The sequence below is a fragment of the Dacryopinax primogenitus genome (assembly GCF_000292625.1).
Source record: "Dacryopinax primogenitus strain DJM-731 SS1 chromosome Unknown DACRYscaffold_7, whole genome shotgun sequence".
NCBI lineage: Eukaryota > Fungi > Basidiomycota > Dacrymycetes > Dacrymycetales > Dacrymycetaceae > Dacryopinax > Dacryopinax primogenitus.
This window is the reverse complement of record NW_024467204.1, coordinates 368,782-381,610: the sequence shown is the minus strand read 5'-3', so window position 1 is coordinate 381,610 and position 12,829 is coordinate 368,782. Positions and strand designations below refer to the sequence as shown.

Below are 12,829 nucleotides of genomic sequence, written 5' to 3'. Positions count from 1 at the left end.
TGTTCCTTTCATCGCCGAGAAGGATGGTGTATTACAGTGCCATTCTCGCCCTATGTGTGTCACAAGACCCCACGCCAACAATTTTGCACAATGTGGATCATTGTCGTGATCGAGCGCCGTGTGACTCGTCGTGATTCCGGAGAAATGCCTTTGCTGTGTCAAGTGGCAATGAGGACCGCGTTGATCAAAGATCAATGAGGTACAGAAGCAAGCCAGCTTTTGGTGAAGCGAATCGAGCGCCGGTCCAATTTCCTAAAAAAGCGGTCGTTGGAGATGCGCCGGGTCAAGTAGACATGAGGAGGATGAGCGCTCGCTGGCAAGGAACGGAAACGCCGGAGCCGTTGGGAGCACCTGTAATAAAAGTGGCGGGTGTTTACGCCCGGGTGGTGCTTCTCACTTGTTCGCAAGGTGGTCATGGGCGCATAATGCACTGGGCATCCAGCGCATCGCTGAGGTCCTGTTCAAACACTTTCCCCCTTTCCTCCTCTCTCTCCATCTCCGAGCGCTATGCAATATCTTCTCCGGTCTGGTTCGGTCGCAGTACTGCGCCGAGCCGGTGCTCGGTCGCTTGCAATCGGCGCCGCATCGGTCAAGCGGGATGTAGCCCGGGTGAGTGCTAAGACTGATATCATTTTTTTTGAATGTCAATGAACCTCTATTCAGCTCAAGATTGCTGAAATAGATTCACAATCAGCGCAGGTCGCACCACAGCTTATCGATGCTTTTAATCGCGAGCACGATTATCTTCGGATATCTCTCACCGAAAAGTGTAATCTACGATGTACGTCAGCATGTTCTCCTCAGGCTGTACCTAAGTATGCATGTTGAATATATGCGGGTACAGGTTTCTATTGTATGCCCGAAGATGGCGTAGAGCTATCCCCTCCTCAGCAGCTCCTCACGGACGACGAGGTTGTGCATCTGGCGGAACTCTTCGTTCGCGCGGGAGTAAGGAAGCTCCGACTTACTGGTGGGGAACCCACCGTTCGAAGAAACATTGTCGAGTTAGTTGGTATGTCTTGGGCGGTGTTTTGTCCTCTAATGGTGCTGATTGGCCCTGTCAAGGCAGACTGTCCGGCCTCCGCGATCTCGGCCTGCAATCAATTGGCATGACGAGCAATGGATTAGCCTTGCATCGCAAGCTTCCCGATCTGGTGGAGAATGGTCTAACACATCTGAATTTGAGGTTCGCTTATTTGACACCGCGAATCCGCAATATCTAACAGACTTCCAGCCTCGACACCCTTGACCAGTTCAAGTTCGAGCTAATCACGCGACGTCGCGGGCACGACGCGGTGGTCAAATCGCTTGACACTGCGTTGAGCTTACCCGGATTACAATCGGTCAAGCTCAACGTGGTAGTTGTGAAAGGTCTGAATGACTCCGAGGTGTTTGACTTTGTCGAAATGACTAAGGAGCGTCCATTATCCGTCAGATTCATCGAATTCATGCCATTTACGGGTAAGCATTCCCCGACCAAGGCGGAACTTGTGTGGGCTAAAGCAGCAATTCCTGTCCTCTAGGCAACAAATGGGACAAAGCGAAGATGGTTCCATCTGGGGATCTTCTACATCGCATAGCCTCGCGATATCCCAATGTTCGCAAGGCTGAAGATTCGCTCAACGATACAGCACGATCATACGAGATTCCTGGGCATCGAGGCAGCATTGCATTTATCAGCAGCATGTCTGACCACTTTTGTGGTACATGCAACCGCCTACGCATCACTGCAGATGGAAACATCAAAGTGCATTGTCTTGTGTTTACATTTACCACGCTTCCTGACTCCTGTACTCAGGTTTGCTTGTTCGGTCCGAATGAAGTGTCTCTACGCGACGCACTCCGCTCAGGGGCAACAGAGGAGGAACTGATGGGCTTGATCGGGATGGCTGTGGGGCGGAAAAAAGCGAGGCACGCAGGTATGGAGCACATTGATGTTGTGAATAATCGACCTATGATTCTGATTGGCGGTTGAGGTACGTTTGAAATTATGGTCTTTCTTGCGTAATCTCAGCTGTAACACCTTTTATCCAGGTCCCATCTTCTCCCCGTCTCCGAGAAGGCTGTGTCCGCCGTCCAGGCTTCTGATTCCCACTTTCCCATTATGGACATTGACGTCGTCACCAAAACATCGGCATTCCACCGCCGAGCACAGCACATTCATGCACACCTCGGCGGTCGAGGCGGCCGAGAGGTCCGAAGGCCCAAAGCTTTCGCACGTGGACGCATCCGGCCGACCCGCAATGGTCGACGTGACCGACAAGCCTGTGACTTCTCGGACAGCAATCGCGCAAGGCCGGATCTACCTCAACCAAATCGCTTTCGATCTTGTCACGGACCCGGGTTCCGTGACGGGACCCGCCAGCGAGCTGAGCCCAGTCACGACAGACCGGGTCGCCAAGGCGCTCTCTAAAGGCCCGGTTCTCCTCACGGCCGAGCTGGCCGGTATCCAAGCAGCCAAACGCACCTCCTCGCTCATACCCCTCTGTCATCCCCTCCCGCTCACACATGTTAGCATCACGCTCTCCCCTGAACAAGACGATGATTCGCGTTCGGGTTCGCGTTGGATCCAGTGCGTAGCCAAAGTCCGCTGCGACGGCAAGACGGGCGTGGAGATGGAAGCGCTTACCGCGGTCTCGGTCTCCCTCCTGACTGTGTGGGACATGCTGAAAGCCGTCGCTGGCGCGGAGATGGAGATTGGGGACGTGCGTGTGGTACATAAGCAGGGAGGGAAGAGCGGGGACTTTTTGACACCGGGAGAGCCGAGCGCTTAGCGGTGGGACTGTGGGGAAGATGATGGGCGGCGTCGCTCGCGGCGCTGGGCGGGGCAATGACTCTCCGGGGCAGCCAAGTTCCGTATCGTCGACACCCGGGATCTCATCCCACGGATTTTCCGGAGGGACTTGTCATTTCGTTCCCGCCAGATCGCGGAAAGCCTACAGAACCCGACCATCATGTAATCCCGACTGGGGACAAATGACCACTTTTTGCTCGTTCTGTTCGTTCTGTTCTGTTAGCGCGCTCGACTGCCTTGTGTCCTTCATCCTGTATCCTGTATCTGGCCCCACCTTCCTACTGTAGCTAACGACCCACTCCACTGCTGCTGCTCCATGACTCCTCGCGACGATCCCGATCCCCATACGAGGAAATCGTTTTCAGATTACATGTAGATCAAAGTCCAGACCGGGCAGAAAGCCTAGAAATCTCCACGGTACGATAGCCGTACCTTTCTTCCTTCTAGCATGGCGCACATTCCCAACCTGACCCATACCCCCCTCCCCTCCCCCGCCCCCCCTCTCCACCCATGCTCTCGGATCACACCCCACCCGCGGGCACCCACCCGCATCGGAAATCCGGAATATCGTTTGATCAGCTCTGGACTTGGGTGTGATGCTTACTAACCCCAACCAGCGGGACAGAAGCTGGGGAGGCGACGCAGGACAGGACACTGGCAGGTAGGGATGTAGATCGTACATTGAAGTCGTGTAGGTTCATCAGACGCCTAAAGGGTAACATAACAAGTGGTAACATATCCTCTTCCCACCACTGCTTCGGCCCACCGCCCACTATCCACCGCCTTCTCCACACTCCCAAGCCAAACTGCCCACCGCCCACCACCCACATCTCATCGCTCACTAGAGCCCCCCCTCCCCAGCTCAGCGAGTCATCCACCTCCAAAGGAGCACCAGCAGCCCCCCGATCAAGCATCCAAGGATGACAGCGTCCCTCCTCCTACGGGACTGGATGAGGGAAAGGAGGTTGTTTATCCCTGGGAAGCTGTCTGCGGAGTAGGGGGTTAGCCGGTGCGCCTAGAGGGGTGGGGGGAGGGGGATGGGGGGGATGGGGGAACGTACTGAGTGCTGTGGAGATGCGGGATTGGACGCTGGAGAGGGACTGGGATTGAGTGCGGAACTCCGCGCGGGTGTCGTGTGCGTGTCTGGGGTTAATTAGTTTGAGCATGGAAGGGGGAGAGAACAGAATGGAAAGGAAGGAGACAAGGCGGGGGCAGGAGGTGGGCAGAACAGGACAGGACAGGAGGGGGGGGGGGCAGCGAAGGTGAGCAGGAAGGAGGTAGTTCGGTAGTTAGAGAATGAAGAAGGAAGACGTACTGCAGTAGCTCATCTGCCATCCGGTGTGAGGAATCGATATGCCCTCGTTCGGTTAACAACGCATCAGTCGTCGTCGATCGCTGGGTTTTGTAGTTCCTAGTCATGCGTGAGCTTGATCCCGAGAACAACGCCAAAGAAGGAGGGAAGGCAGAAGGGCGGGGGGGCAACAAGCAACGTACTCGATCTCCCCCCTAACGCTGCCTAACAAGTTTGCCTGGTCGACAGCACTCTTGACATTCGCCTGCGTGCGCCTAAAGTCCCTTACGAAATCTTGCAGCACGTCTCTGTGTCTTTGGACAGCGTGAGACACTGACGGGCCGGACGGTGCAGAGGGAGTGGAAAGGATACGTGAAAGGTGGTCGTTTTGGTCTCGTAGCTATTGGAGGTCCAGTGGTCAGTAACGAAAGAGCAAAAGGATGGGGAACGTACGCGATCCAAGAGAGAGGAGATGTCTTCCTCTAACTCTGTTGTTCCTGTGCCTGCTTCTTCGTATGCGCCTGAAGAGGAAGAAGGTATTGAAGAAGCAAGTTTTGAGTAAGTTGTTAATTTTGCGTCTAGTGTTGATTCTAGAGTTCGAAGTGAACGTCGAAGGGAATCATATGTTGCCATGAGTGCTAAGAGTGAAGGGGATAGAGGAGAGAGAGAATGATGTTACGTATGAATACACTGCCACTTTATCACGTGATTTCTATATGACGTATATTGTTGCCAGCACTCTGTAATGCATCCGTTCATTCTCTCTTCTTACTCGACATCGTACAAACCATCGAAGACACAAACAACACGTCATCAACCACGTCAACAATGTCAAACGAAGACAACCATATACCTCGTCGTCCTTCATTCCCAACTCAACAACGTTTACGTCCTTTCACTCCATCAACCCCTCCTGATCAACCTCAACCACAGCGTATCCCTTCCTCATCCTCAATCAGCGACATGGCAATCCCCTATTCCCGCCCTCACACTCCTTCTCCCCACGCACCCGCCTACGGGTTCATAGGACTGGGAAATATGGGGTACGAGATGGCACTCAACCTTTCCCGTTCTTTGCCCCAAGGGCAGACGCTCACAGTGTACAACCGCACTCTGGCAAAATCCGAGCGTCTCGCCGCAGCAGCGGGGGAGGGGAGGATCTATATCGCCCAGAACGTGCAGGAAGTCGTCAACCGGTGTTATGTAATCCTCACCAGTCTGGGCACGGACAAGGCTGTGGAGGACACTTATGACCTCTTGTTCGAAGCGCATAAGGTGAAGGAGCACCAAGTCTCAGGGCAGAGAGTAAGGAGCACAATCTTCATCGAGACGAGTACCGTACGTCCTTTATTCCCTGCTCTGTGCAGCTCACCTCATATATGCAGATCTACCCAACCCTAGCAGCGAAACTCGACTCCCTCTGTGCCCAGAACCCCCACAGGCACTTCCTCATGTGCCCCCTATTCGGCCCCCCCGCAGCAGCCCATTCCGCCCAGCTCATCCTAGTCCTCGCCGGTCCCCGCATAGCGAAGAAAGAAGTAGCCTACCAGCTCGTACCCGCCATTGCGAGGAAGATCATCGACGTGGGCGAGAACGTGGAGCGCGCAGCGAGCTTCAAGTTGATTGGCAATGCGATGGTCTTGGGCACGATTGAGATGCTTAGCGAGAGCATGACTATGGCTGAAAAAGCCGGGTTGGGAACGGATGTTGTGCGTTTCCCCCTCTATTCACTGACATCGCCCCGCCTACTTACTCCCTCCCTCCCTTCTTTGCGCAGTTCTACTCCTTTATAAAAGACATGTTCCCCGCCCCTTCCTTCATCGGGTACGGGCACAAACTCCTGCATTCGGAATTCGACGGTTCCAAAGGGTTCGCAATCGAAGGCGGGCTCAAAGACGCAGGGCACATCCGCCACCTAGTAGAGGAAAAGAACTGTCCTATGCCGATGGTCGACCTTGCCCATCAGCATATGCTTACTGCCCGTGCCTGGGATAGGGAGAGAAAGAGGCTTGGGGGGGAGAGGAAGTGGGAAGAGATGGATTGGAGTGCTATGGTCATCGCACTCCGGTTGGCGGGGGGGTTGGACCCGCTGGACCCTGCGGCGGTGAGTGGGTTTCTCGAGATATGGCAAGTGGCTGATGGTTCATGGGGGGGATTGTAGCATACCCGCGCGGTCTTGGAGGAGTGAACGCGCATGGACACAATACGGTAATGTACCGTGCTTGGAAAAGGGAGCGGGATGGAAAGATAAAGAGAATCAACAAATTGGAAAGCTGCTGTAGGTGGTAAGACGCGGAGATGTTCAAATGTATGGTATGGTCGTTGTTGTTGTATGTTGTTCTTTGTTTTTTGCTGCTTGTTGGCTGTTGGCTGTTGGCCGTCGACGGGTGTGTCCACACCTCGCACCTCACCTCAGATCCTTACACTCTTTGGTTTTGATCCTTTTCCCCCTTGCGGGTGTTTAATAAATGAACAAGAACGAGAATGAGAATGAGAATATTAGTCGCCTGAGCGCATGAGATCCCCAAGTACACCAGAGTCCCCATTCTCAGAACCAGCGGATGAACGTACACTGGTGCTTCTAGCAGTACTAGTTCACGTCTTCGTGTAAATCTCTCAGATTTCACAGGACAACCCAGAAGCTCCGAGCACGACCAACTACCACCCGGCAGTAGTGAGACGAAATAAAGGAAAGTAAGGTAGATTAATCGTTTGAGGATTACGATATCATGAGTATTCTAGAGCCTATGTACAACCGCAGGGTGGCATTCCTGTCGTGTATCCTCTATCAGTTCAGTATCGGTATCGGTATCACCTTAGCTTGTCTATTTCCGTAAACCGGAGTTTCCCATATTCCATATAACGAGAGCCGGCGTCGGATCTCGTCAGTCCGAGATCTGACCCGTCTACTGCTCCTTTCCCGCTCTCCCGTTCCCGTTCCCGTTCCCGTTCCCGTTCCCGTTCCCGTTCCCGTTCCCGTTCCCGTTCCCGTTCCCGTTCCCGTTCCCGTTCCCGTTCCCATTCCCGTTCCCGTTCCCATTCCCGTTGCCTACCCGCATGCCCACCCCATCCGGCAGCCCGTTCCCAACCCACTTCCACTTCCCCCCCACCCGTTTGCTCACCGAAAAGCAGGCAATTCCCAAATAGTCGGTTATGTCCCATATTACGAGTGTGCAGAACCTGATGTAGGAGATGAGGGAGAGGAGTAGGGTGAGGTAGATGATGGCGGTTTGGAGGGGCTGGAGGAGGGGGGTTCTGCGGAGAGTGAGTTGGTGTAGGAAGGAGGGCAAGGAGGGGGAAGGGGATGGGGACGTAGACGTACCTCCCACGAACGAGAGCGAACCAAGCGTCCAGCACGACCCCACCCGTCCAGACCCATGCCCAGTCCCACATCGGGAACGACGACTTGGTTACGTGGGCAAGGATCATCCTGCCTACCATGTGTGCGAACTGGGTCCCCCACGCGCATAGGAAGGGGAGGAAGTGCGGGCTATCTAGGATGGAAGGTGAGGGGGTGAGGTGGAGCCAGGCCAGGTGGAGTAAGGTGCTGAGTATGAATGGGATCAGGCCGAGCAGGGGCGGGAAGACGGATTGCTTGCGCGCAAGACGGGCGAGCACTACGTCCCTGTATGCGCAGAGTATGTTGTATAATAGTGCGAGGGCACCGAAGATCATGAAGTATTCGTTCAGCCCTTTGTTGGGTATGGACTGGAGGAGAGGGAGGTGGTCTAGGTGCAGGAAGGTGAGGAGGGGGGTGTCCCAGAATGATGGGCCTGGAGGGGGTTAGGGTTGTGCGTGGCGGAAAGAGAGGACGTACCGTAGAAGCCGGTGATGATGTAGATTACTACGATCATGAGGATCCCTTCTACCGGTCCTGAGAAGTAGCCCAGATAGAGCGTCCCTGCCAGTTCACTTGTTAGTGTGAGTCGGTTGGGAGGGGAGGGACGTACCGGTATGATACTCCTCCCATGTTGTCAGATAGAAATTCGCAAGCGTCGCCAGTTCCGAGGCAACGGTCCACCAAGACCTGCCGAGATTGAGAGCCTGAGCACAGAGGATCACTTCGAGCGTCGTGTTGATCGCGTCGCAGCCTGTCTCTCTGTGAAGAGATGTATGTGCATACAGGATGAGGCATACCATGGTCGAACATCTCCCCCAAAGGGCCAGCCATCCCCGTCCTCCTCGCTTGTTTCCCGTCGATCGCGTCAAACGCCTGATAGGCAAAGAGTCCCGCTGCCCATCTTGGTACTATGTTAGCTTATCGAACATGGTGGAGACGCGGAGGACGCACGTGAAGTATACCCATTGGGGGATGTACGCGTCACCGCGTTCTGCTAGGAAGAGAGGGTCGTACCACAGCAGTGTTGCAAAGTTCAGAAAGACGATTCCTAGTCCCAGGGCAGTTATCTGCGTCCAATCCACCTCAGCGAGCGAAGAAAGCAAGGAGAAAGGGGGCATACGGTATTAGGGGCGACGGATTTTGGCCAGAGGGTGACGAACCAGGTCCAGAATGGGTTGAGGACATAGCGGGATATGAAGGACTTGTCTTCTCCTGAGTACTTGTATGTCTTCAGCTGGCGAAGCTGTGTGGGACTGAGGTAGTAGATCATCCTGGCCGTCGAGCAGAGGGGAGAGGAGGGGGGAAGGAGGAGGAGGAGGAGGAGGAGAGAGACGTCATTTTTATCTGGACCCTGAATGTCATGGTGAACATGTCAACAGAGGACGGCGGCCGTGGAGTGCAAAGAGAGCAATGAGGAGTACTGGCAGTTATTATAGAATATCAACCAGTTATTGATGTTATTGTTCAGTCTATTCCATTTAGACAGTTAGATTGTCATCGTCAGTATGGATAGTCAACGTCGAAATGGTCGTGTGCAAGAGAGAAAAGGCGCTGAGCCGATCCTTTGATGAATCCTGTGACGCCACTAACCTATTGCGGTGCGATGGTGACCGTGAATGGCCTCGTCGCTGCCTCATTCTTCCCATCACCGCACAACATTACCATTACTACTGCTGTTGGATATTTGGCTCATACAACTACTGGCGACAACTAACTGAGCACTGCATACTTGCTGAGCATCTTCACTCTTTCAAAATAGCAAGATGTCCGCCGTAGCCAACGCCCTTCAATTCCCATCTCTGCGAACCCGGCGTGCACCAGGAGCCGCCCGACCCGCAGGTCCAGCGCCCAACGCCGGTCCCATGATGGACAAACGCAAGTCCCGAGTAGGTGACAAGCTACGCAAGCGGCAGACGATGCGCTACGCTGCTGGGATCCCTGGTCTTCCAGGCATTGGGGCACCACCGTTACCTGGCCAGGCAGAAGCGAGGGTGCCGGTCATCCCTGCTGGGGTGGATAGGTTTGACGAACGCGAAGAAGAACCTGGTGTGACGGAGGAGGTGCTGAGAGAGGATCCGAGAGCGCTGGATATGAAGGTCTTGGCTGGGGATAAGTTTGATCCTGATGCTTGTGAGTGCTTTGTTTTCGTTCGGAGGGGCGAGTGTTGATGGGGAGTGGAGATTTGAGGCAGAAACTGGCACGCTCGTCGGAGGGAGAACTGTCGATGCTCAGGATTACACTGGAAACTGCGCATATGGCGACACAGACCGATCTCCGGCGTAACGTATTCAAAAAGTGCGTGCTTTCCCCCCCATCTTACCCCTTTACTATTGATTGTCACATCGTATGTCTGATGCCTATATGCGCAGCTACGAAGAGTTTGTCCTGATCAGTAAAGAGATCAGCACGCTCGAGAACGATATGCTCGAGCTCAAAGAGTCCCTCTCCGAATGGCGTGCCATGCCCGAGCTGCTCAGCGTGGACGAGCCGCTTACCTCTGCAGACAGACGGAAAGCTACCCGATCCTCGCTCGCCGACCTCCAAACGCTCTACACCGTCCAGCTTCAAGCGCTCCACGCGAGCATTGAAGGCAGTGCCAAGCACTTACCTATCATTCCGGGCCGGCATGTCGTGCTTGAGAGCCCGAACCTATTTGAGCTCAATCCCGCTACGTATAAGGTCGAAAAGCCCGTGCATTTGGTATTGTTGGACGATAGCTTGCTGGTGGCAAGTAAGAGGAGGCGGAGGGTGGGCGAGGGGGGACGGTTGGTCGCGGATAGGTGTTGGGGGCTCAGCGAGATCTTGGTTTTGGATGTTAAGGATACTGCTGGTGAGCGCGTTCTGGCATTTGTTGGCCTTGGTTGACAGGAGCAGATATTACGAACGCGATCAAAATCAAGCGGGGGAAGGAGACAGTTGTCTACCGATCTGAGAAGCCATCTGATAAGCGTGCGCTGCTCGCTGCCTTCCGGCAAGTAGCGGAAGACCTACAGTCCAAGAAGCGCCGGGAGCGAGAAGGAGAGCAAGAGCGCAGACGGATGACAGTGGCGGATGTCTCTGCTACTAGAGGGGGTAATGTTCAGAGCGAGAAAGACGCTAGCACCGTCGCGGAGTTCAGTGACGAGCTGACAGTGGCCATCGCCCTCCGAGACTGGGACTTGTCCGTCGAGCTGATCGAGAAAGGTGCGTCTATCCCTTCCCATCCCCAACATGTCTAACATGAATAGGCAAATCCCTCCTCGCCGCTGTTTCTCCCTCAAGCGCAGACAGCGTCAAGTCCAAACTCTCCACCTTCGAACAGTCCCTCCGCAGCTCAATACTCTCCGACCTCTCCTCCCCCATCCACCGGAAAGCCTCTGTCATTCACCTCGTCGGCCTGCTTACCCGGCTCGGCGCAGCCATCGACGCCCGTGACGCCCTCCTCCGCATGCGCTCTGAGGTGATCCGTAAGCGCGCAAGAGCAATCAGGTTCGAGGGCGATATCATGCAGTACGTCAACGAGCTGGCTGTCGTCACTTTCACGGGCATAAAATTCACGAGCGACTGGTACACCTCCGCTTTTAAGGAGAATGATATGGCTTCCGGTACGCTCCCGGCACTACGCTTGTAATTCCTTGAATCGGCGCTTACAATGGATGTCAGGAATGGTCCAATGGGCGAAAGCCGAAGTAGAACTGTACGCCACATCTTTCCGCCGACAAGTGTACGGACCGGACGTCTCCAGCGAAGTGATCTCCGAATCTCTCAACGCCGTACGAGTACAGTCCAAGCGCTTGTTGCAGGACAGCGGGCTGGACTTCTCTTTCTTGTTAGAGGAGATGCTGAGGGCTGACCTGCCGGAGACGCCTAGGCCGCCGCCACTTTTCGTTTCTGATTCTGAGGATATAGGGGGAAGTGGGGAAGGGACACTGCTCGATGCTACGCCTAGGCAGGGGGTGCCGAACTTGAACTCGCCCAAACCACCGACGAGGAGTCGCCAGAGACCTGGAGGCCGGCAGCAAGCATGAGATGAGCCTTCGCACGTGGATTAGTCACCATGCAGTTGAATACCAAGTTCGGGATACCCTGCAGAGCAGTGTTTGTATGATTGTACTCTATTCATTCTTGAGATCTATTTGTCTATTGTCTGCGCGAGCTCAGCTCTGTTCCCACTCCTCTACACACTCATAAAACCCCTTGACGATCCTCTTCTGCGTCTCGCTTCCTTTCTCCTCTGTATCCGCCACTCCCCGGATAACAAGATACTTCCTCCCCCAGATCATATCGCTCGTGAACACCTTTCCCTCCAGTGCACTCGCCTTATCCCCAAACACCTGCCCTCCGCCTTCACGAGCGATGACGACACCGGCAGCGATATCCCAGGGATAACACCCGATCTCCCAATACATATCCAGTTGCCCCGCTGCAACAGCACAGTAGTTGAGCGCCGCGCTGCCAAGACTCCTAAACCCATGGGCCATCTTCCCTCCCCGTACCCCACCAGTAGGGTCCCCAGCTACTTGGGTAAAGCTGCGCGTCTTCTTACCCATCGTGGAGGCCGAACGGTCGGAGCCCCATTCCATCCCTATCAACGCGGTTTGCAGAGAAGGGAAGGGAGCGAGCGGGTGTGCGGGAAGGCGCGTGCTCTGGTTAAGGTACGCCCCATGTCCTTTCATTGCGGAGTACTGTCCCCATTCAGCCTGGTTCATCTAGGAGAAATGGAGGGCGCACCATCTGGTCCAGGAAGGGGTTGAACACTACCCCAATTGAGGGCTCTTTTTTGTACAGGAAGCCGAGGGAGACGCAGGCGTGCGGGAACCCGTGCACGAAGTTTGTTGTCCCGTCAATCGGATCGACGCAGTAGGTCGGCGCGTCTGTTAGCTCGGGACGCTTTCCTGCGGCATAGGACTCTTCCCCGATGCTATTATCTCGCGTGAGAGAATGTGTAGTATTCGGTTCAGAGAAGACGCACAATGCGAAAGATGGGTAGGCTTGCTCGATCTCGCTCCGAATGAGCTCCTCCACACGCACGTCGTACTCCGTCACCAGATCCACTGCGTTCTTCTTCTCTGATACGTCGTGCGACGAGAGGATGGCCTTGCTTCCTTCATATGCCGCATTTATGTATCAGTGTACCGAAAGTAGAAATTCGTGGAGCGCACCTTCGAGCATGAGCGCGCCAGCCTTTCGCGCAAGGGCGATTGTGAATGTCAGGATTTCATCGAGGTCCTTCTGGGTAAGTTCGTTGGCCATGGTGGTCGTACAGAAAGAGGATGTCACCCTGCCAGCAATGTGTAGTCTATTAGTCTACAGTATATGGAGCGTCGAAGAGAGAAGTGTGGAATGACTACAGAGCTCGGCGTATTGCTTCAGACCCTCGGCACACGTTCGATGATGTCTTTTTATTACAACTTCCTTTTTCGGA

At 54.6% G+C, this 12,829-nt stretch overlaps 6 protein-coding genes across 6 annotated transcripts; 3 read left to right on the top strand and 3 right to left on the bottom strand.

The window, feature by feature from the left end:
• Positions 1 to 421: 421 nt before the first annotated feature.
• On the top strand, positions 422 to 2,972 carry DACRYDRAFT_115673 (molybdenum cofactor biosynthesis prote). The gene is made up of 8 exons (XM_040770051.1): positions 422 to 609; positions 664 to 781; positions 845 to 1,012; positions 1,066 to 1,186; positions 1,235 to 1,461; positions 1,524 to 1,747; positions 1,799 to 1,919; positions 2,035 to 2,972. The coding sequence occupies exons 1-8, from the start codon at positions 508 to 510 to the stop codon at positions 2,772 to 2,774; spliced, it is 1,821 nt and encodes a 606-aa protein (XP_040629539.1). The 5' UTR covers positions 422 to 507; the 3' UTR covers positions 2,775 to 2,972.
• Positions 2,973 to 3,656: 684 nt separating this feature from the next.
• On the bottom strand, positions 3,657 to 4,718 carry DACRYDRAFT_88405 (V-snare-domain-containing protein; the record flags this gene model as incomplete). The annotated part of the gene is made up of 5 exons (XM_040776850.1): positions 3,657 to 3,781; positions 3,855 to 3,937; positions 4,110 to 4,189; positions 4,282 to 4,485; positions 4,539 to 4,718. 5 exons carry the CDS (start codon positions 4,716 to 4,718, stop codon positions 3,657 to 3,659), a joined length of 672 nt encoding a protein of 223 aa, XP_040629538.1.
• Positions 4,719 to 4,910: 192 nt separating this feature from the next.
• DACRYDRAFT_21673 (uncharacterized protein) lies at positions 4,911 to 6,592 on the top strand (the record flags this gene model as incomplete). The annotated part of the gene is made up of 4 exons (XM_040772494.1): positions 4,911 to 5,423; positions 5,471 to 5,794; positions 5,863 to 6,189; positions 6,247 to 6,592. The coding sequence occupies 4 exons, from the start codon at positions 4,914 to 4,916 to the stop codon at positions 6,271 to 6,273; spliced, it is 1,188 nt and encodes a 395-aa protein (XP_040629537.1). The 3' UTR covers positions 6,274 to 6,592.
• A 399-nt stretch (positions 6,593 to 6,991) lies between these two features.
• DACRYDRAFT_51243 (uncharacterized protein) lies at positions 6,992 to 8,695 on the bottom strand (the record flags this gene model as incomplete). The annotated part of the gene is made up of 7 exons (XM_040775034.1): positions 6,992 to 7,340; positions 7,408 to 7,858; positions 7,903 to 7,986; positions 8,036 to 8,176; positions 8,223 to 8,326; positions 8,377 to 8,492; positions 8,546 to 8,695. 7 exons carry the CDS (start codon positions 8,693 to 8,695, stop codon positions 6,992 to 6,994), a joined length of 1,395 nt encoding a protein of 464 aa, XP_040629536.1.
• Positions 8,696 to 9,185: 490 nt separating this feature from the next.
• DACRYDRAFT_78498 (uncharacterized protein) lies at positions 9,186 to 11,496 on the top strand (the record flags this gene model as incomplete). The annotated part of the gene is made up of 6 exons (XM_040776348.1): positions 9,186 to 9,555; positions 9,606 to 9,720; positions 9,795 to 10,255; positions 10,300 to 10,608; positions 10,653 to 11,009; positions 11,068 to 11,496. The coding sequence occupies 6 exons, from the start codon at positions 9,189 to 9,191 to the stop codon at positions 11,430 to 11,432; spliced, it is 1,974 nt and encodes a 657-aa protein (XP_040629535.1). The 3' UTR covers positions 11,433 to 11,496.
• A 32-nt stretch (positions 11,497 to 11,528) lies between these two features.
• On the bottom strand, positions 11,529 to 12,763 carry DACRYDRAFT_78495 (inositol monophosphatase). The gene is made up of 4 exons (XM_040776347.1): positions 12,567 to 12,763; positions 12,377 to 12,509; positions 12,136 to 12,325; positions 11,529 to 12,089 (listed from the first exon to the last, which is right to left on the bottom strand). Exons 1-4 carry the CDS (start codon positions 12,655 to 12,657, stop codon positions 11,562 to 11,564), a joined length of 942 nt encoding a protein of 313 aa, XP_040629534.1. The 5' UTR covers positions 12,658 to 12,763; the 3' UTR covers positions 11,529 to 11,561.
• Positions 12,764 to 12,829: the final 66 nt, after the last annotated feature.

Coding starts and splice junctions, on each gene's coding strand:
- DACRYDRAFT_115673 (XM_040770051.1), top strand. CDS start 508: ATGCAATATCTTCTCCGGTCTGGTTCGGTCGCAGTACTGCGCCGAGCC. Junction 1,013..1,065: donor AAACATTGTCGAGTTAGTTG/GTATGTCTTGGG, acceptor GGCCCTGTCAAG/GCAGACTGTCCGGCCTCCGC. Junction 1,462..1,523: donor CGAATTCATGCCATTTACGG/GTAAGCATTCCC, acceptor CCTGTCCTCTAG/GCAACAAATGGGACAAAGCG.
- DACRYDRAFT_78495 (XM_040776347.1), bottom strand. CDS start 12,657: ATGGCCAACGAACTTACCCAGAAGGACCTCGATGAAATCCTGACATTC. Junction 12,510..12,566: donor TGGCGCGCTCATGCTCGAAG/GTGCGCTCCACG, acceptor CGGCATATGAAG/GAAGCAAGGCCATCCTCTCG. Junction 12,326..12,376: donor GCCTACCCATCTTTCGCATT/GTGCGTCTTCTC, acceptor GCGAGATAATAG/CATCGGGGAAGAGTCCTATG.